This window comes from Podarcis cretensis (genome assembly GCF_951804945.1).
Source record: "Podarcis cretensis genome assembly, chromosome: 14".
In the NCBI taxonomy this organism is placed as follows: Eukaryota; Metazoa; Chordata; class Lepidosauria; order Squamata; family Lacertidae; genus Podarcis; species Podarcis cretensis.
The window spans coordinates 9,050,597-9,072,994 of NC_137183.1; the positions used below are offsets into that span (position 1 = coordinate 9,050,597).

The window sequence follows — 22,398 nt, forward strand, 5'->3', positions numbered from 1 at the left end:
CGTATTGTTTGAGAGAGAGAGAATTGGTTAGGGTCACCTTTAAATACTGTCTGAATCGAAACCCTCTCCTTCCACCCTATAGCTGGGCAGTGTTTGTATTGAGCACATACGGCACACACACACATCCAACAACCCCATGCAATGGTCATTTGCCATGCAATCGCTGGCAGATTTCCTTAAACCAAAACGGGTCAATTTTTGCTCAACATTTGATGTGATGGGGATGGACTGGGACATTTCCTCCTCATTAACACAACTCTCCACAAGTCCTCTTTCAGCCTGTCCCCCAGCCTCTTCCCTTCTGCTCTAGGCAGGCAGAAAGCAGCTATGAGGTCTCTTCATGTTTCCATTGACAGTTTTTGATCAGTCAGATACTGCTGTCAAAAGCTTCTTGGCTAAGTGCTGGGCAAGGAAGAATCTATCTCCACCAATTTGTTTCGTTGACAGGCCTGCCTGCCTAGAGATGGCTATTTGACATGTTGTTTGTTTGGAGTCTGGGTAAGGAGGGAAAAAACAAACAAGAAAGAACCTGCAGCCTCGACCCCCCCCCTCATCCGACTCTGCTTGTCAACTCAGCTTTGCTTCACTTGATTCCTTCCAGACCTCCTCAAAGTGCAGAGAATAAGAGGACTCTTTCCCTCTCCATCTCTTCTTGGGTTCGGTTGAGTTTGCTCCAAGATGCTCAGGGGCATTTCGTCATATTTATTTCTTTAGCATTTTTTTTTTGGGGGGGGATATTTATATTCTACTGTGCCTTGAAAAACCAAAGTGGTTTATAGCGATAAAGACTTAACAATCATAAGAAGTGAAAATACGCATATGGCGAAAAAATCTCTGGCTTGGTTTTCATATTGTAACTTGTGCAAAGGGCTCGTGCCTGCTTTTCTTCCTTTCCTCAGACTTGAATGCTCCACTGACCTAGACTTCACTCTATACAAAATGAGAGTGTACCATGCGGGACGTAAAAATGTATTGCAGGCAAATACAACATTCCTACAATGCACATGCTGGGGAATGCATTGTATCACTCAGGAGAAAACTTGCTGGTTCCTCCCGAGCTGGGACAGATTTCCTGTGCATGTGACTTAATGTGGGTGTGGCCTGTTCTTGGACAGAGGGGCACACGGCTTCCATGTTCTGCTCTTCTTGTTCTCCATTTCTGTATTCCTAAGAGTTCAGAGAGAGGGACGTGGGTGGCGCTGTGGGTTAAACCACAGAGCCTAGGACTTCCTGATCAGAAGGTTGGAGGTTCGAATCCCCGCGACGGGGTGAGCTCCCGTTGCTCGGTCCCTGCTCCTGCCAACCTAGCAGTTCGAAAGCACGACAAAGTGCAAGTAGATAAATAGGTACCACTCTGGGAAGGTAAACGGCGTTTCCGTGCACTGCTCTGGTTCGCCAGAAGCGGCTTAGTCATGCTGGCCACATGACCCGGAAGCTGTACGCCGGCTCCCTCGGCCAATAAAGCAAGATGAGCGCCGCAACCACAGAGTCGGCCACGACTGGACCTAATGGTCAGGGGTACCTTTACCTTTAAGAGTTAGGAGAAGTGACTGCTGAGACACAGTCATTTGAGACTATTACCCTTATGGGATAGTTCACATAGTTATATGTTGTTCTGTAAATTAAGTCTGCCTTCAAAGATCTTATTGTGAACTGGATGATTGTAAGTAAACTACTTTTATGTTAACTTTAATCAGATGGTTGTGTCTATTCTTTTAGGAGGGATATAAAAAGGGGTTTTACCAGGAATCCTAAATAGTGAGGCTCAGACGAGCCTGCAACTAGCTAACTGCTGTGTAATTTAAAAGGGGGATTGTTTAACAACTCTGCTAAGTTATAGAACTTGGTGATGCATGTTAAGAAGGCTATCATAAAATAATATATATCCTCTCCTACCTCCCTAAACATCCCCAAATGCTATGCCCAGAATGATGGTGAAGAAAAATCTCGGGCACACTTGGTTTGCACACCTTGCACGCCTTCCCTTCTCTGTGCCTTGTGCAGCTTCCCAAGTGTGGCACAGGCTCACGTTGGGGACTCTAGCTCCCATCGTCACTCACCATCATCCATGCTGACTGGGGCTGATGGGAGCTGGAGTCCAGCAACATCTAGAGAGTTGTAGGTCCCTACCTCTGCCATATACAGTTGCAAGCATTCCACCTGCATCACAACACAGCTTGTCACTATTTTGTGGAAGGGATTCACTTGCATATTACATACCTTCCAAGGGTTGAGATTTTTCAGGGACAGGCCTGGAATTACAAAAGCCATCCAAGCTTCTTATTTGATCCTGGAATGTCCAGGCTTGGAGCATGGAAATGATAGACAAGAGCAATAATTTGGCTCCCCCCCCCCTTACTTTCCTGTTCTCTGAACATATTCATTCTTTTTACAGTGTGGAGATGTCAGAAAAGAAAAAGATGTGTGTGTATGTTTGTGTGCATACAGTTTGATATTAAAGGCTTTGAATTCAAACCTTGATGAAGACTATCTGATTTATTCAGTTTTAAAATGTTCAAAGGGCGGCTGAGTGATTAATGTTCTAGGCTGGAAAGGAACCATAAAGGAAAAGCCCTCAGTCTTCTTTGTAAAAATACAAAAGGGAGTTTGCAGAGAGCTGCTTCCCTCTGAGACAGAAATGCCGAAGAGAATATGGGAGGCAAAGTATCACAAGAAAGGCAACCAGAGCTCAGCTTACTCCACAGCTGCCCTGCGTGTAGACCAGAGATTTGGAGATCCACAGAGCCTTTGTGTAGATTTCAGGCAGGGGTAGGGACTCTCATAGATATTTCAAAGAATCTAAGAGTTGGATCATTTAATTCAATCCCCTGCAATGCAGGAATATGCAGCTGTCCCTTATGGGGATCAAATCTCTGGCTTATGATCCAAATGTGGTCCTCTACTGTAGTCCTCTCTGACTGTCTTGTAGGACTCTTCTGAGACCATACCCTTTCTCCCCAGGCCATAGTCCTCACCGACCCTGCTTTGCAACTTCCTTGATGTGTTGTTGAGATCTTGCCTGAATGAAGGATAGGGTGTGTGTGTGTGTGTGTGTGTGTGTGTGTGTAGACCACTTTATTGTTGTTGTTGTTGTTTAGTCATGTCCGACTCTTCGTGACCCCCTGGACCAGAGCATGCCAGGCACTCCTGTCTTCCACTGCTTCCCGCAGTTTGGTCAAACTCCTGCTGGTAGCTTCGAGAACACTGTTCAACCATCTCGTCCTCTGTCGCCCCCTTCTCCTTGTGCCCTCAACCTTTCCCAGCATCAGGGTCTTTTCCAGGGAGTCTTCTCTTCTCATGAGGTGGCCAAAGGATTGGAGCCTCAGCTTCAGGATCTATTGTACAATTGCTCTGGCCAGTTTTGCTCCTGGCCCCACCCACTAAAATGTGGCCCATGTGGGAAGGCAAGTCTCAGGCAGGAAAAGGTTCCTCACCCCAGTCTCAGTTGAGATTGTTCCTGCTGACAGAACATGTCTGTCATTTGCAAAAGCTTCTCCACAGGAAATGCCCACAGCTGATTGATGAGTGAAGAAGCTCTTTCAGGTGGTAAGCTGGTCCTTCTTTCTCATCTCCATCCTCTCATTTTCTCTCCTTAATTCCAGTTCTTGGCTTCTTCTCCCTGCCCAGTCTTCTGACTGTCTTTCTCATCTCTTGGCTGCCCTTCCCTTTTCTCCATCATATTCTCACACATTCCTGTTCTTGCTTTTCAAATCAGTTCCCTTCATCCTTCCAACTTCCCCCATCCACCCTCTCACTTCGGTGGTGGGTACAGAGCCCATCTTCAAAAGCAGTCTTCAAGTTGATCACACAGGTAGGAAGACTGATCTGTTCATGATCCCCCCCCCACCTCCTGATCGCCTGTTTGGTGGGGAAGAAGATGGATGTGCACACGAGAGAGAAAGGAATGCCAGAAAGAGAAAAATTGGGAGTTTTCAGACCCGCTCCTTCACTTTGTCTAATAGTAGGGCCAGCTCAGGATGAGTCAGCCATTATTAATTGTCACTACCATCCCTCCCCCAAGTCCTCTACAAGAGAGGACATGAGAGAGGGCCTCTCTCCTTTATATTAGGAGAGGACATGAGTGGGTTCTCTCTTCTGCCTGCTCCAAAGTTTAGGATGACTTGAGGGGGCCTCAGGATGAATGGCTGCATGTCAGCTCTAGGTGGGGCCAAAGTCAGCAGTGGGCAAGGCCAGAGTCCAAAGTGGGTGGGTCTATCCCCATTTTGCTGTACTAAACATAATAGGGGAGAGAGGATGAAGGAGGACATGTATAGCCACTGCTCTTGGTTGTGGCTCTCTGGTTTCAAGATCTCAATACAATACAAATCTTTATTATGGTCATAAAGTAAAGGTAAAGGGACCCCTGACCATTAGGTCCAATCACAGATGACTCTGAGGTTGTGGTGCTCATCTCACTTTACTGGCTGAGGGAGCTGGCGTACAGCTTCCGGGTCATGTGGCCAGCATGTCTAAGCTGCTTCTGGCGAACCAGAGCAATGCGCGGAAACACTGTTTACCTATTTATCTACTTACGCTTCATGCTTTCGAACTGCTAGGTTGGCAGGAGCAGGGACTGAGCAATGGGAGCTCATCCCGTTGCGGGGATTCGAACCGCCGACCTTCTGATCGGCAAGCCCTAGGCTCTGTGGTTTAACCGACAGCACCACCTGCGTCCCATGTCATAGACCAGCATAAAAGTTTGGGTGGCTCTGTAATCCTGGCCTTGGCCATCTCATTGCTTTGAAGGAATCTCCCAAGCTTTATTTGCTCATGTGGCCCAATCTGATAGAGAGGAGCTGAAACACAAATCTCCATTGCGCAAATGGCCCGATCAGAATCAGGAACCCTGTTCTGTATGTGTGTGGAAGTGCCTAAAGTCTGGGGTGCAGTTTGTTGCTGGAAGGTGCCAATATAGCCAAATGCTTGTTCTCCATCTCACTCACTAGAGCTCAAAACAGGAGTCACTATGGAAGGGCTGAAGAGAAACCCTTATGGATCAGGCTGAAGAACCAGCTCCTGCACCCTGCCTCTACTACAGAGAGGGGAAACCTGTGAACCTGTGAACCTCCAAATGTTCCTCATCCTTGGTCTGTTATGTTCACAACAAGCAAGTGACCAAGGCAATGGGCCTTTCTTGCTGTTGCTGGATAGCAACTGGAGTTCGACATATAGCCATCAAGGCTCATAGCCATTGATAACCTTGCCCTCAATTAATTTTTCTAATCCCTACATCTAGGAATGTATTAATATTGCTGGATCAGGCCAAAGGCCCATCTAGTCCAGTATCCTGTTGTCATCGTGGCCAACCAGAGGTCAGCCTGAGCACCCACAGAATTCTGCTCACTTGCGACTCCATTGATAGCTTTGGTCATTTGTCTAATCTTTTATAGCTATCCAAGCTTGTGACCTAAGTCTTGCTGAAGTGAGTTCCACAGTTTAGTTATGTGCTGTGTGAAGAAGTAGAATAATAGGATTGCAGAGTTAGAAAATATCCTGAGGGTCATCTAGTTTAACCTCCTGCAATGCAGGAACTACATTCTTTTGTCTGCCCTGAATTTTTCAAAATTCAGCTGCACTGGAAGGTCCTGAATTCTAGCATTAAGAGAGATGCAGCAGTCTGTCTAAACTTCCAGTGCTTTAAAATTAGTTTAACAGCCCAGAATCACACCCCACAGCCTCAAATCTATAACTGCATACCAAAGCCTGCCAAGAAACATTGCTGTATTTTGATTTTATTTCATTTTTTTAAAAAGCGAAGTTGTCTCACGTGTTTCCCCACTCTCTTGTTTTTAATGGTCCTGTTTCCTCTCTCTCTCACCTTCTCCCCAATTTGTTAGGGATAGCAAAAAACATTGAAGCCACTCTTAAAAAATAAAATCAGTTTGTGGATTAAAAATAGAAGGAAAATGCACTTTAATAAGCAAGCTGGTCCCCAATTGGACGGCTGAAGATTTTTGTGTGTTTATTTTCTTTTTGAGACGAAACAACAAACCACTGCAAGAAATACAATGGTCCATTCTTTCTCTTGGGACAAGGGATGGAAAGTGCTCAATGCTTATTAGTGGAACGAAGGCTTTGCTTCTTACAATAATTGGTTTTATGCCATGGGGGTGATGTGACGCTCGTCGATTCTGCACTCTATGAGGCTGATCCTTTCTTAATGCAGCATAATCACCATCAGTTGACCTTTTAGGGACCATGACTGTTCTTCTGAAAGCTCCAGCCCATGCTGAGATTATTGTTCAGTGCTGTCCAAAAAATGGTCATAGTGTGCATTAAGCCATGTGATGGAGGAGAGGTCAGCCCTTCACCCAGGGAGGAACCTTACCAATGATCCCATAACAGGACTGACACGAATGCAAAGGTATGATCTGCATGGGGTGAGTGCCTGGGCTGGAAGAGGGACTCTGGACAGGTACACTAGCCTTCTAAGTGCAGTGCCTAGTGGATGGGCAGATAGAATCAGCACAATGGAATCATTAGACTCAGGCTAGGATGACGGGAGAGACCTGAGTTCGACTGCATTTTGTACATTCTCCAGACATTGTGTCTTGGGGAATGTGCATCTCAGGAGAACGTACAGAAGGAAGTTGAGTTATGTGCATTCCCAAAGCCTTTTGGAGATGACGTATATTGACCAGGAAATGTGCACATTCTCAATGAAATGTGGGCAGGGTTGGCCCACCAATGAGGCAAGGTGAGGCAGTTGCCTGAGGGCAGCAGGTTCAAGACAGCTGGGATGCAGGGGGCACATCTGGCCTTCAAGAAGCATGCTGCTCACTGCCTCCTCCTTCTCCTCCTCTGCTGCATGCCCACTGCTGTGTACCCACTGCTGCCAGCTCTTGTCTGGCCTCCTACCCTGCCACCCTGGGTGGTTGGGTGGTGAGCATGTAGTGGAGGAGGAGGAGGAGGGTGGGCTGAGGACAAGGAGGCAGCAGCACGTGGGGTTGCATTTTCTGTCTCCTGACAAAACATTTTGAGCTGGCCCTGGGAATGGGCAATGTCTACAATATCAGCTTCTTATGCACATTAACTTCTCAATTTACATTCATCTATACCTATATCAGCATCTATCAGGTGTCAAAGGCCAGGGTAAAGATTTGCACCTTTGGCACATGATGAAAGCCGTATGACAAAGACTGTAGGTGTGTCTCCGAGGGGAGGGATTTTCACAATCTGGGGGATGCCTCAGAAAAAAGCCTCTATTCCCTGCACTTCAGAGGGAAGTGGAATCACCAGCAGAGGTCCACCTACTGATCTTTACACATGAGAAGCTCTGCAGGGAACGAGGCAGTTTTCATTTATTACATTGATATCCCAGCTTTTTCTCCAAGGAGCTCAAGGTGATGTACACAGTGCTTTTTTTCTAAAATAAATAAATAAATAAATAAATAAATAATGTTTAAGGGTACTCTCATTTTGACTCAAGAAAACCACCATTTTATGGTTCAAATCGGGGAAAATAAATACAGTAAATGGACAAAAGTACAAAGATTCACAAAATGTTTAGGGGTGTGCGTACTCTTGCATCCCCCCAGAAAAAAAGCACTGGGTGTACGGGGTTCTCCCCTCCTCATTTTCCCCCCTGCAACAACCCTGTGAGGTAGGTTAGGTTGCGAGGCAAGGACTGGTCCAAGAGTCACCCAGTGAGCTTCATGGCTGACTGGGGATCCCGGGTTTTAGTCTCCTGGGTCCTGGTCCAACACTCTAACTACTGCACCACACTGACTTTAAGTTGTTTATGGCTTTAAAAGCTAACGCAAGCACATTGAATTGGCAAACATTTTTTTAATGGGTTATATAGTAGTGCCTCGCAAGACGGAATTAATCCGTTCCGTGAGGCTCTTCGTATAGCGGTTTTTTCGTCTTGCGAAGCAAGCCCATTGACAGCTTAGCGGATTAGCCCTATTAGCGGCTTTTAGCGGATCAGCTGATAAGCGGCTTATCAGTGGATCAGCTGATAAGCGGCTTAGGGCTTAGGAAAAGGGGGGGGGATGGAAAAAAACCCGCAGGAACTCACAAGACATTTTCGTCTTGCGAAGCAAGCCCATAGGGAAATTTGTTTTGCGAAGCGCCTCCAAAATGGAAAACCCTTTCGTCTAGCGGGTTTTCCGTCTTGCGAGGTGTTCGTCTTGCGGGGCACCACTGTGCAGGCATACCTCGGGTTGAATACGCATCAGGTTGAGTGCTTTTGGGTTGGGCTCCGCGGCAACCCGGAAGTAACAGAACGCGTTACTTCCGGGTTTCGCTGCTCGCGCATGCGCAGACGGTCAAAATGACATCACGTGCATGCGCGGTGGTGGTGACTCGTGACCTGCACATGCGCAGACGCACAGTCGCGGCTTGTGTTCACTTCAGGATGCGAATGGGATTCTGGAATGGATCCTGTTTGCATCCTGAGGTACCACTGTACAAACTTTAAATGAAACCTTGGCCAACAGCCAATAATCTCGCCACTGCATTTTGGACAAGCTGAAGTGTCTGAGTTGTCTTCAAGGGCAGCCCTGCCCAGAGCATGTTGCAGCAAAATAGTGTGAAGGTCACAGGGCGACCTTGGACCAGTTGCAACCCCTCAGCTTCAACTACCTCACAGGCTTGGTGTGAAGATAAAATGTGCAATGGAGGTGGGGAAAGGAAAGCTATTTAAAGAGGAGTGGAAATTTTTTGTTGAATATTTTGAAAACAAATGTGTATAGTTGGAAATGTTGGCAGCATTAAAGTTAAATTCTGCAGAATGATATATAGTGAAGTAACGTAAGATAGGGAAATAGAATCGGATGGATATAGCAAAATATGCAGGAATGGTGGATAAGTTAAATGAACCTTGGAAGGGGAGGGAGGGAATTTAATGAATATATGGTATAACAGAAGATGTTCAAATTGAAGCGTAAAATTCGAAAAGTTGATAAAAAATTAAAAATGCAGAGGAAAGCCAAGCCCTTTGGTGGAATGGATGGGGAGAGGAATATGAAAAAGAAGAACAAATCGCATGCACCTTCTCATTATCTTCCTGGCTTTCCAAGATGATAGTGGAGCAAGCTAGCCAAAATGTGGGCGGTGGAGTCTGAGAGGGCTTCCTTTAGCATTTATGAAGAAACTTGCAAACCTGTAAGCTGAGAGAGTCTTAGGATGTGCACATGCCATACATTAAAAGCACAGATGGTATGCAACTGCACTTTGCTCAGAGTAGACCTAATTTCAGTGGTTCTACTCTGAGTAAAACTTTGTTGAATATCTATATCAATAGCTTCCCCCAAATCATCCTGGGAACTGTAGTTTGTTGAGCTATGTGAGGGGTAAACTGCAGTTCCCAAGAGCCTTAGCAGAAAGCCATGTGCCTTCAATGTACAGCTTGTATGCAGCCTTAATATCAACAGATGCTGGAGGATTCACAAGGCAGGTCAAAGCAACAGAGTCATCAGCTTGTCTTGGCATCACATTGTATAAAAACAAAGAGCCTAAATTCCTTCCATATTACTTGCCCATCACCAGCTTTCTCCAGTCTCTTGAGATCAGACTTGTTTCCCAAGATCTTTTGGGAGAGAGTGCTTGCCAATCACTCTGTTCAGAGAAACTTGGCTGATCTTCTGGGGTATATTTTTGGAGCTCTTTCAAGAAAGCTAAAAAACACCTGCATCCTAAAAAGAGGTTTGTGTGTGTGTGTGTGTTTGATATTTGTGTATAAGCACCACACATTTACTGAGCTGCAAAAAAGGGAAGCCATTCAATAAATAAAACAGATCTTTTTTTTTTCAAAATAATCCCTGAGTCTCAACATTAATGGTTAGGTAGTTCACGATGATATCCTGCCACCATTTTTTTTTTTGTAATCATATCATTATCATTTATTGACTTAAATATATAGAGAGATTTATATATATATCTGCAGCTTTCCCCTCTCCCCAAAACCCTGCCCAGCTGGGGCTCAGTTCTTGCTTTTCGCTTTCTGTTTCCCCGAGACATAGGGCAGCACCGTTTGAGTGCTTTTGTCCGACACCGTTTGGGTGCTGCTGTTCCGCGTCAGCTTCCGCTGCTGAGCGCTACTCAGATGAGGCGACCGCCGCAGTGTTGCCTTGACGGCGGGTGCCGCCTTGAGTGTTGTCTCGCTCAGCTCCTCGGGAGGGTCCTCGGGAGGTGGGACATTGTCTGCTTCCTCGTCGTCGTCGCAACACAGGGCGTGATAGAGGACTTTGTCACTGAACCGCACTCGTTCCCGTGTCCCAGGTGTCCTCTGGTGCTGGGCTTTGTGGCTCAGGGCAGAGCTGAAGGCCTCCTCGCTGGAAGAGTCTGGGGTCTCCACCCGGGGTCCATTGGGGGTCAGCACCCCGCCATTCATCAGCCGGTAGTCAGGCTGGCGCCCTGGGTGCTGCTCTGAGCCATCGCCTGAATCGGACGGGGTGGAGGCTTCCAGGAAGGAGCAGAACTCCCAGCTGTCGGAGAGGATATCTGAGGTCATGAAATCGAGGTGCCCGAGGTCAAACATCCCACCTCCCTTCTCGCTGCTGGATGTGCTGCTCACGGTGGCTGTGGTCCAGTCGTCCGGCTCCAGCTCAAACTCAAAGTCCGAAGTCAGCTTGTCAATCTGGCTCACCACCTTGGGGAGAAAGAGAGGGAGAGGGGTTAGGGAGTGGCTGCCAGCAGATTGGGTCACTCCCGCCAGCTTCTTCAGCATTTCGAGGCCTTAATTCCATTGACTGATTATTATTTTTTATTTTTGTTAACATCTTTATTGAAAGATCAAAATTGACACAGCTATAGGGGCACTAAACAAAGGTAAAGGTAAAGGGACCCCTGACCATTAGGTCCAGTCGTGGACAACTCTGGGGTTGCAGTGCTCATCTCGCTTGATTGGCCGAGGGAGCTGGCATACAGCTTCCGGGTCATGTGGCCAGCATGACTAAGCCGCTTCTGGCGAACCAGAGCAGCACACGGAAATGCCGTTTACCTTCCCACCGGAGCGGTACCTATTTATCTACTTGCACTTTGATGTGCTTTCAAACTGCTAGATTGGCAGGAGCAGGGACTGAGCAACGGGAGCTCACCCTGTTGCGGGGATTTGAATCGCTAACCTTCTGATCGGCAAGTCCTAGGCTCTGTGGTTTAACCCACAGCGCCACCCATGTCCCTGCACTAAACATGGTGAGACGTAAATAAAAGAGAGAAAAAGAAAAACAGAACCCGTGTAGAAGGGAAAATAAAAGGGGTAGGGGGGAAAACCCAAAACTGTATACTTTACAAGGTTATTGTTGTACTTCACCAGATCTTAACCCAGTGCTTTCTTTCTGGGGGGATGCAGGGGTACACATCCTCTAAACATTTTGTGAATCTATGTTTGGCCTCATTGAGGGGCAGTATTTCAATATGAGTAGGAAAATGAGTATACCCCTAAACACCTTTTTAGGAAAAAAGCACTCTCTTAACCTATTACAGTATTTGTAAGAATGATGTTTGGAATCCATTCTCATAATTCCATTGACTGATTGATTCCCAAAAGTATTTACATAGCATCGTAACATAAAGTTGTATTTATAACCCCACCTTTTTCACTGGAACAGTCTGAGACAGAAGAGGCCATGCAAAGCGCTGATTAACTGGGAGTCCATCTGCACTATATATTTTAAGCAGTTTCATACCACTTTAAACTGCCACTGCTTCCTTAAATAGCTCCATGGGAACTGCAGGTCTACAATACCCGGAGTGGTTTAACAATCAATGCCTCTTCCCAGGGAATTCTGGGAATTGTAGCTCTGGGATGGGAACGGTGTGTGTGTGTGTGTGTGTGATAACAACTCCCAGTATCCTCTTAACAGGCTATACTTCCCAAGTTGCCTTGGGGGATGGCCCAACTATTTTAAGTGGGATGATACTTCTTTAAATGCATAGTGCAGGTGGGACCAGGGTTTCTGTGACATCGGGAAGAGCCCTGCTCATAAGTTAGACCATTTGCCCATCTAACTCAATGTTATTCGCAAGGAGCAGAGGTAGATCTTCAGGGTTTGAGATGGCGCTGTCTCCCAGCCCCCCTTAGGGAAGCCAGGGATAGAATCTTGATGATTTTGCATGCAAAGCATGAGTTCTGCTGCTGTTCTGCTCCTTTCTTTTCTCTCCCTAGGGCAGACAAGAGACAAACAACTGGAGGTTTGTTTTGTTGTTGTTTTTTAAAAAGAAAAGGTGCTGTGACTTTTTTAAAATAAAAAAGGTATAATAGTACAAATAGCATTTTCAGTCAACCTGAAAAGACAAACAGTTCATCAGAAGCATGGGAGAGAGAGGGAGAGCTGAAAGCAGGAAGGGATAACCTTTAGCAGTGGAAGGTATGTCTGGCAACTGAAGAGGAAAGGCTGAGCTTATTATGGTTTAGTTCAGGGGTCAGCAAACTTTTTCAGCAGGGGGCCGGTCCACTGTCCCTCAGACCTTGGGGGGGGGGGCAGACTATATTTTGGAGAGAGAAAAATGAACCAATTCCTATGCCCCACAAATAACCCAGAGATGCATTTTAAATAAAAGTACACATTCTACTCATGCAAAAACATGCTGATTCCTGGACTGTCCGCGGGCCAGATTGAGAAGGCGATTGGGCCGCATCTGGCCCCTGGGTCTTAGTTTGCCTACCCATGGTTTAGTTATTAAATTTCTATACTGCCCACCATCCCAGGATCACAGGATGGTTTACAATATAAAAACACAAAAAATCAAAACAAATAAAAAAAACAATACCCACCACACTATAAAAGGCCGTAAATTATTTAATTAGCCAAAGGCCTGGGAGAGGAGGATTATTATTATTTTTTGCCAGGCAGCTGAAGATCTGTAATGACGGTGCCAGGTGAGCCTCTTTGGGAAGAGCATTCCATTCTGTCACCTCCTTTTGGCCAGACTTTAAAACCCTACACTAACCAGAAGAGCTCTGCTGGACACCACAATGAGGATGCAATGGAGGTGGCAAAGTATGCCTTCTTTGCTGCCTTCACTCCTAACATGAGTTGGGCAGATGGTATGTTGGGACAGCCCCGTGGGCAGGGCAGCAAGGCAGTGGTGTAGCATGGGTTGTCAGGCCCCGGGGCCGGGCAGAGTGGGGTAGGGAGGGAAATGGATGGAGTACACATGTGTGTTCAGCATGTGTAATATCACCCAGGTGATCTCAGCCACAGAAATAAGAAAAGAAGAATCATTCCATTGTCTGGAGAGGTCACTTTCTGGTTTGTATGGATAAGCTATTTTCAATGGAGTCCAGCGATGGAAGGGCACAGCTGTGTTGAGGCAGCATCGAGTGTTGAAATTTTGGAGCCCTGTGCCTGCCCCCCCCATGCTATGCTACTGCAGTAAGGTGGGCAGTAAACCAGCAGAATCTCTAACCTGTCTCAATTGTCCACAGATAGCTTCCTGGCCATGTGGCCAACATGACTAAACCACTTCTGGCACAACGGAACACTGTGATGGAAACCAAAGCGCATGGAAATGCTGTTTACCTTCCCTCCTCAGTGGTACCTATTTATCTACTTGCACTGGCATGCTTTTGAACTGCTAGGTTGGCAGAAGCTGGGACACAGCAAGGGAGCTCACCCTGTTGCAGGGATTTGAACCACCAACCTTCTGATCGGCAAGCACAAGAGGCTCAGTGGTTCAGACCTCAGCACTACCCGCGTCCCTACAAGATGGATGGTCTGACTCTGTATAAAGGCATCTTTCTGTATTCCTACATACAGTGAGACAACTCATGCTGGCTCTTGATTTTATGTACATCTACCCACACTCTGAGAATGATGAAATATCTTATTGCTTGTACCTACCAGTACTTTCCTCAATGTGGGTTTGTGTTTTCCAACGATTTATTTTTTACATGCTTGGTCCCTGTGTGTGTTATCAGGCACCACCTACTCTGGGGAATTAATATCCCACATGCAATTCTTTGAGATGCTTCTAATTGCATAGATCTGTAGTGTTACAAGCAGGCGTAACTTGGTGGGGTTTTTTTTTTTTTGTATTCTATACCAGTGTGATATTATCACGCCTCCAACATGGGTGTTGTACCATTCCTGCTATTTACAATGCTCAGGCAGTGAGTGTTGTTACTTATGTAGCCAAAACAGCTCCACCCACGCACAAGAGGAAGGGATCTTCTGACTCCAGGGAATCCCTAATTATGGAGATTCCTTATGCAATTGATGTAGCTGTCTTATTAGGATTTTTCAAAGCATAGAGAACCTCAAGATTTAGGGAGGAGGAGACAGTATTTGGAGGAGAATGCTACAAGGATGAGCGATCCATATTAAGCCGAGGTATAGACTGGCCCTTAGTGTTGTATTTCAAGCTAGCATGATATTACAATGCCAGCGACATGGGTCAGTGCCCATCAATAGCCCTTTCCTCCACGAATTTGACCAATCTTCAAGCCACAGTCCTGCAGGAGCGAGTTCCATAGTTTATCTATGCACTGTGTGACGTACTTTCGTTGTTCCGTCCTCAATCTTCCAACATTCAGCTCCTTGGATGTCCCTGAATTCCAGTGTCATGAAAGCAGGAGAAGAAACTTCTCCATCAACTTTCTCCATGCCATGCATAATTGTATAAACCTCTATCATGTTGCCTCATACTTGCCTTTTCTCTGCACTAAAAAGTCCCAAATGCTGCAACTTTTCTTCATAGGGGAGTCCTCCATCCCCTCGATGAAATGCAGTAATCTTTTTTTGGCCCAACATGTGGCCCAAACCCACGACCCTGAAAATTTGAGTCTCATGCTCTACCGACTGTGCAGGATGCACCCATTGAAGAAATAGCTCCATGTGATTCAGGCATCACGTGATTCCCCTCCTTTACTCTCCCATCTGTAGCTGTTATGGGCTTAGATTGCTGACAGCGGCCCAATGGAACCTGGGTAATGTCTCAATTACGCCATGAAGCTCTTGGGATAGTCTACAACTCTTCAGCTTAATCTACCTCACAGGGTTGGTGTGATGATGATGATGATGATTTATCAGTTGCTTGTTATCAAGTTACATGAGACGCGGGTGGCGCTGTGGTCTAAACCACTGAGCCTCTTGCGCTTGTTTCCCCATTTCATGGAAGGGTGGGCCATCCAGATGTTGCTAGGTGACAACTCCCACCATCCCTTATCATTGGTCATAGTGTCTGGGGCTGATGGGAGTTGGAGTCCAGATACATCTAGAGAGCCACAGATCCAGAACTTAGATCCATAGTTCAAGCAGTTCCCAAAAAGCCTATAGTATAACCAGTGCTAAGGGACTCAGGTGGTGCTGTGGGTTAAACTACAGAGCCTAGGACTTTCCGATCAGAAGGTCGGCGGTTCGAATCCCCGTGACGGGGTGAGCTCCCGTTGCTTGATCTCAGCTCCTGCCAGCTTAGCAGTTCGAAAGCACATCAAAGTGCAAGTAGATAAATAGGTACCGCTCTGGCGGGAAGGTAAACGGCGTTTCTGTGCGCTGCTCTGGTTTAGCCAGAAGCGGCTTAGTCATGCTGGCCACATGACCTGGAAAAACTGTCTGCGGACAAACGTCAGCTCCCTCAGCCAGTAAAGCAAGATGAGCGCCACAACCCAGAGTTGTTCGCAACTGGACTTAACTGTCAGGGGTCCTTTACCTTTTTTTTGTTGTTATCAATTTCTCCTAGAGACTTTCAGGACAGAAACTAAGCACACCACTGCGCTCCTTGTTGGAGCTCATAAAATACTGCTGTTACTGCCATTTAATTACCACAGAACCAGACATTGATAATAACCAGTTGAAAGAAAAAAGTTCCTGCCTCAAAACTCGCAACCTAACGAAGGCCATACAATTAAAATACCGCTTAGGCTGCAAAGTTCCATAAACCAGCATTTCTCAGTGCTGGTCAACGTAATCAATGTTCTCCATGGTATATGGCAGCCTTCCCCAACTTGGTGCCCTCCAGATATTTTGGACTACAACTTCCGCTAGCTCTAAGGCAGTTGTAATCCAAAACATCTGGCTGATGCCCGGCTGGGAAACGCAGGCGTATATCATGGAGAACATCAACTGGATTTCCTACCAAGCATGCAAACGACTCTTGGAGCATCAGTAAAGCAACTGCCATTTCCCTTCCCTTCCTCACCCCACCATAAACATTACACTTATGCAAACCACCACCATGGCCACCACAAGTCAGTAGTCCTTGGGGTGGCTTCTAGTTGCATTCCTTCAAATGCCCAGTAGATGGGGATGCTTATCTGCCAAGCCAAGCAGAGCTGATTGCTTCTGGGAGAGGAATAGGGCTTTTAACAATTGTCTCAAGTATACCCTGAGCAAATGCCATTTGACTGTGAGTAATTCCTTTTTGAGCATCCTCACATCCCCCCCCCCAAAAGAAGATCGTGAGCATGCATGCAGTCCGAGAGTCATGTTCAGTGCTTTTCACATTGCAGCAAAGCCCACAGGTTGGCAACTGCCCCAATGGGGATTGCCATGAAATAGCAGAGGGGCAAGTCTGACATGCTCTGGAAAATGCAACGGATGAATGCAATGGTTAAGCACTTGGTCAGCTTTTGTCAACCTGGTGTCTCATCTGGGTTGTAGACCCATTGAGATTAATGCACATGAGTAACTTGGGTCCAATTCAGTGGGTCTGCTCTGAGCAAAAGTTAGCTGAATACAACCCCATATGGACCTGGAGGACCCAGAAAGCTGTTTGTGCCAGCTGGCAAAGGAGAAGAGGGAAGGGAGCGCCCAGCAAATCTATCTGCAGGTCTCTGCCTAACAGCCTAATGGATCTTAGCGCCCATGAGCTTCCTCAGGACTGGGAAGGGGAAGAAACACTGGTTGCGGCTCATTGGCACTCTCTTTATCTTTCCAGTATGCTTTTTGCTCTGTTGCTGCTGTGGACGAGCGGTGAGAGATTCCTGCATTCCAGGGGGTTGGACTATGTTTGTGGGCAATGATCTTGCCACTCTACTTGGGTTGAGAGCCTGGATTGGTTGGAGAGTAAGGGGAAAGGAGTTAAGTTACCCAAAAGCCAAGGCGTGAGAATCTGCTGGCATGGAGAAAGGCCCTCTTTGGGTTAGAGACATAGAGGGAGGCAGTGGGCTGCCATATGTGGGGAAAGACCTGTTTGAATGTCTCATTTGGTTCCCCCCAGGCATTCGGTTAAACTTGAAATATTAATTTTTGCTATTGTGGATTTGCTTCTTTCCCTTACGGCAGATTTGCTCTCTTGTTTTTTTCTCTCTCTTGTTTTACTCTGTTTATTTGCATTACTCTGTAACCTGCTCTGCGACTGAAAACATTCAACGAAGAACAGGCTATAAATACTGCACAGTAAATAAATCAATAACAATAATAAAAATGTGTTTTGGACAAGTGGCTATCATCTGCCCCAGCCATCACAGCCAGGGGGGGGCTGATGGGAATTGTAGTCCAAAACTATGGAGGGGTTGTGAGGTTTTTTGGGGGAGGGTGTCAGTCAGTATGATGCCTGAGTCCCTTCTAATCCCTGGGATCCCGAATCCAGCAGGGTTAAAAATCCAATGGAGGATCCCTTTGTTGAACTGGTCAGGCAAGTTTGTGAGTTAATGTCTTTCAGAAATGAAAGACAAAAGGGCAGGCCCTCTCCCTCACCTGGCTGGTAGTCAGGAGACAAGAGACATGCAGTTGTGTATGTGAGAGGGGAGGCTGCAGGCATAAGCTAGAGAGACAGAGTCATGCTTTATTTCTGCTCAGAGCCAAAGATCATCTGGAGTGTTAATGTTGTGAGCCCCTCCATCTTAGGCTCAGGTTGTAAAGGGACCCCTGACCATTATGTCCATTCATGACCGACTCTGGGGTTGCTGCGCTCATCTCGCTTTATTGGCCGAGGGAGCTGGCGTACAGCTTCCGGGTCATGTGGCCAGCATGACTAAGCCGCTCATGGCGAACCAGAGCAGCGCACGGAAACGCCGTTTACCTTCCCGCTGGAGCGGTACCTATTTATCTACTTGCACTTTGACGTGTTTTCGAACTGCTAGGTTGGCAGGATCAGGGACCGAGCAACGGGAGCTCACCCCGTCATGGGGATTCGAACCACTGACCTTCTGATCAGCAAGTCCTAGGCTCCGTGGTTTAACCCACAGCGCCACCCATGTCCCTAGGCTCAGGTTGTATATATGTGTAAATAAACCATATACAGTGGTACCTCGGGTTAAGAACTTAATTCGTTCTGGAGGTCCGTTCTTAACCTGAAACCGTTCTTAACCTGAGGTACCACTTTAGCTAATGGGGCCTCCCGCTGCTGCCGCACCTCTCATGTGCGATTTCTGTTCTCATCCTGAAGCAAAGTTCTTAACCTGAGGTACTATTTCTGGGTTAGGGAGAGTCTATAACCTGAAGTGTTTGTAACCTGAAGCATCTGTAACCCGAGGTACCACTGTATCCTAAAGACACCAAGTCTCCACTGTCCCTCATTCCAAGGAAACCAAACCCTGAAGAAGTGGCTGGAACCCCTAGAATCTTGTGCTGCTTGGAGATTGGGGTGCTGTGGTAACAGAGGGCACCAGGCTGGCAAAGACTAAACTTAGCTATTCATGAAAGCACTTGATACATTTTGAGACAACGGGAGAAAAAATGCATCAGGACATTTCAACAGACAGTGACTGGCTCCCAATAGTTCATTTCTTTGATTTTTGCTTTTAAAAAGTGTGTATTGCTTACAAGATGAAAAAGAGGAGCGCAGTAGATGAAATTTATGCAGGGTTCCCCCCCCCCCCGCTTGCTCTTATGCAGAGGGTATGGTTATGCAATTAATTGAACAGGCAATCAGGGGGAATTTAAATCAAATAACGTTCCCAGTCAGAGCACATTATAGGCCTCATTTGAAGAGTTAGCACGCAAAGCTCTGACAAGGTGGAGGTTGAAAGCTTCCTGGAGGAGAGGGCTGTCGTGAGAGAGAAGGGAAACACCTGAGAGACTTCAGCCTATGTTCTGAGCTTACGTTTGTTCCCTCTCAGGTATTTATGGGAGCCACCGCTCAGAGGTGCAAGAAGTCTTGATCACGACTCAGCTGAGCAATGCCTATTGACCCTACACTGTGATTCACTCTGGTTCCGGTTGGGTGTGGCAGTTTTAGTATACCTGACGTAATGGCATGCGAGTTGTGCATTTTAAACCATGAAGCGTTATTGTCTTGTTCACATTCATTATTGTAGATTGTGCACCCTTTGCGGAAGAATTCTTAATTTGATTATGTGCAGCACAGTGTACACTGATACGTAAATAAATTCACTGAATGGCGGTTTTGTGTTGCTTGCCATGAACACCAACCTTCCTGTTGCAAGTTTTGTTTGCCCTTTCCCCCGCCCCTCCCTATGGGATGGCATTAACTATGCCAGCCAGGGCACCAGCACTAGGGGAAAGGGTCATAGCTTAGCAACAGACCAACTTCCTTGCATGCACAAGTTCCCAGTTCAATCCCCACCATCTTCAAGTATGCCTAGGAAATATTGAACATTTGAGAACACTACCACCAACAATCATGAAGCACAATGCAGATGAAACACAATGCAAATTGTGGGTGGGTTGGGGGAGTCATCAGTTACTTAGATGACTTGAAAGAGGTTTAGAGACATTTATAGATGATGAGGCTATCAACCAGATGGACCTTTCTTCTGATCCAACAGGACACCAGGCTGCACATGACAGACTGTGCCACCAGTAAACGCATGGGTACCATTGGATATAGTCAGTGTGATAGCTATCTTGAAGATCCACAGCTTAGTGGTAGAGAATCTGCTTTGCATGTTGAAAGTCTCAGGTTTAAAGCCCAGGTAGACATGAGAGAGACCCCATCCGAAACCCTGGAGAGCTGCTGGCCGTCACTGTAGACCAGGCATAGGCAAACTCTGCCCTCCAGATGTTTTGGGACTACAACTCCCATCATCCCTGACCACTGGTCCTGTTAGCTAGGGATGATGGGAGTTGTAGTCCCAGAACATCTTGTTGTAGACAATACTGAACTAAATGGCCCAAGGATATGACTCAGCACGAGGCAACGTCCTATGTATGTCCCATGAAAGGTCACACAAGTATTCCAGCCCTGTCTATTTGCTCCCTCTTGTAATCATTATGCATTATGTTTTCATTATGCCCATCCATCACTGGTCAGTGCTGACACTGCACTCAAGGAGAGCGAGTCTGAAGTTCATCCGTGTAGTTGTAGCATTGCTCTCCTGCACCAGGCAGTTCAGACGCTCAAGGAGAAAGTGACTAGGAAACTACAAGGCAATTAGCTATCCCTCAGCCATCACTTCTAGTTTGCAATCGTGGGAGATTTAGGGACTTGTTTGGCATGAGGCTGAATCTTCTGAACACCCCGGCACACTAATAACCATCCAAGGGTGATTGCTTGTCCTCCATGGATCTGACTAATCCTCTTTGAAAAGTCAATTATCCTATTGGCCTTCATAAGATGCCACTGAGCGTCACAGGTGTGTGTGCATGTGTGTCTCTGTGCTTGCACAATATGAAATGCAGTGACAGTAACTTAAAAGTGTCTTGTTAAATCAACTGCCTGTACATTTCACTGAGTCCCTCTTAGATCTACTTTTATGACAGAAAGCAAATATACTAGCTCCCCGTTCCTGGTAACAGCACCATTAATTATCTTATTGTATCTTCAATCGGTGTACTTCTTTGACATGTAAGCTCTCTCTTAGTTCTTCATTTTACAAGAATACTCTCTTTTCAGGTCTTATATGTCCATAATGTTCATTCTAGTCATTTATAAAGCACACGTGCTTCTCTCAATGTACATATTCTTTTGAAAGCTGCCCTTTCTCCTGTGTACCAGTTACATTAAGTTTGCCCATTTCTGCCAGTTCCAGCTTCTTCATTAGCTATTCCCATACAGTGACGACTAGTGGCTTCCCGCTCCATTTATATGTCTGCCTATCAGTCTTTCTGTCATTAATACGTTTCATATTCGGGATTTTAGTCCATTTGAAATCTCCACCCCCAATCCAATTAAACAGAATTAGCATGGGATTTCAGCTGTGTTCAAACTCCCATTTACTGGGCACTCCACTGCTTTTCCAAGGCTGGACTTTTAATCTGTGTTTACATGATGTTCTCCAAAATGCATATGCACCCCACACATAACTTTGCCATAAAATGCTACTGTTGGATGTGTTCTTCCTCAAGCCAGCTTCATGCTGATCAGAGCCCTTAAGGTGTTCCTAATTCATCTCCAGCCAAGGTGTGAAGACATCCCTGCCCCATCAATGCTGCTTGGTGTGTACACAGACAGCAGTGAATCTGAGACTAATGAAGCCATCTCCTTAGGGGAGAAATTGTCAATAACTCATAGAAATGGGTAATATATTCAAGACCATTCTATTGGACAGCCTTGTATGTTATAGAAGTTACTGGATATTGCTGCCATTAAATGAATGCTTCTGTATCATCAGAGACACCACACAATTAATAAGAAGCTTCAATTAATGATAGCAATATGTACTTATGTTCAGTGTAGCCTCTTATTTTTGTATTAATGGGTATAGTTCGATTGTGATTTAGAATACACTTTACCATATCATTGCAGAGGAAGACTCGGTTTCATCATACAGCCTTACTTCACATCTGTGACCCTTTCGTCTGTCCGAAGTGGTGAAGTACTTTGGTTCTCCAACCTTCGTAAAGTGCACAACAAATGATTTGCCTTTGCCAGCCTTGTAAATCCACCATGTTTTGGACTAGGTCTCTCATCAGTTCCAACTGATGGAAGCTGGACACCAATTTGGTGAAGGATGGACTAAGGTAAACTCTTCCTTAAATGATAGTACACAGTTTTAAAACATGAATGATAAAGCACACTTTCTAGCATCTTTGCAATGAGAATTCAATGCACCCCCCCCAAGATGTAAATTCACCATATTACAACAACTTAGACTCCTTCCAACTGTTCTGAAGCTGGGCAAGAGCTGTGAAATACACCAGGGGAGAACTTCACTGTGGTCTACAGTTAAAGTGAGCACACCCTTAATCCTAATTTGCACCCTGTGATTTCCACCATTATATCTAGGCTTTGTCCCCAGGAGTAATATTTATATATTATAATTATATTTATATGTTTTGATTTTGTTCTGTGAACTGCCCTGAGACCACTGGGTATAGAGCAGTAAGTAAGTAAGTAAGTAAGTAAGTAAGTAAGTAAGTAAGTAAATACATACATACATACATACATACATACATAAATAGGTTTTTGGCAATCCAACCATATATGAACCAGATGCCCATTCATAGCACCTGAACCTCATATCTGAATAGATCTTATTCAGCTGAGCAGGTGTTAATAAATACCATTGTAGTAACAATGTATACAGGTTTTATTGACAAATTTAGAGTTGATCTCTTTACTGAATATCACACCATATTCCATTTTTTTTGTTTTGTTCTGATCAAT

At 45.8% G+C, this 22,398-nt stretch overlaps 1 protein-coding gene across 1 annotated transcript in view; it reads right to left on the bottom strand.

Annotated features, from left to right (window-relative positions):
• Positions 1–8,388: 8,388 nt before the first annotated feature.
• The window catches only part of INSYN1 (inhibitory synaptic factor 1), a 130,787-nt gene continuing 116,777 nt past the window's right edge, over positions 8,389–22,398 (bottom strand). Inside the window, exon 3 of the mRNA XM_079953473.1 lies at positions 8,389–10,594. Coding sequence (XP_079809599.1) covers positions 9,926–10,594 — 669 coding nt within the window. The 3' untranslated portion in view covers positions 8,389–9,925. The remainder of the gene's footprint in view (positions 10,595–22,398) is intronic.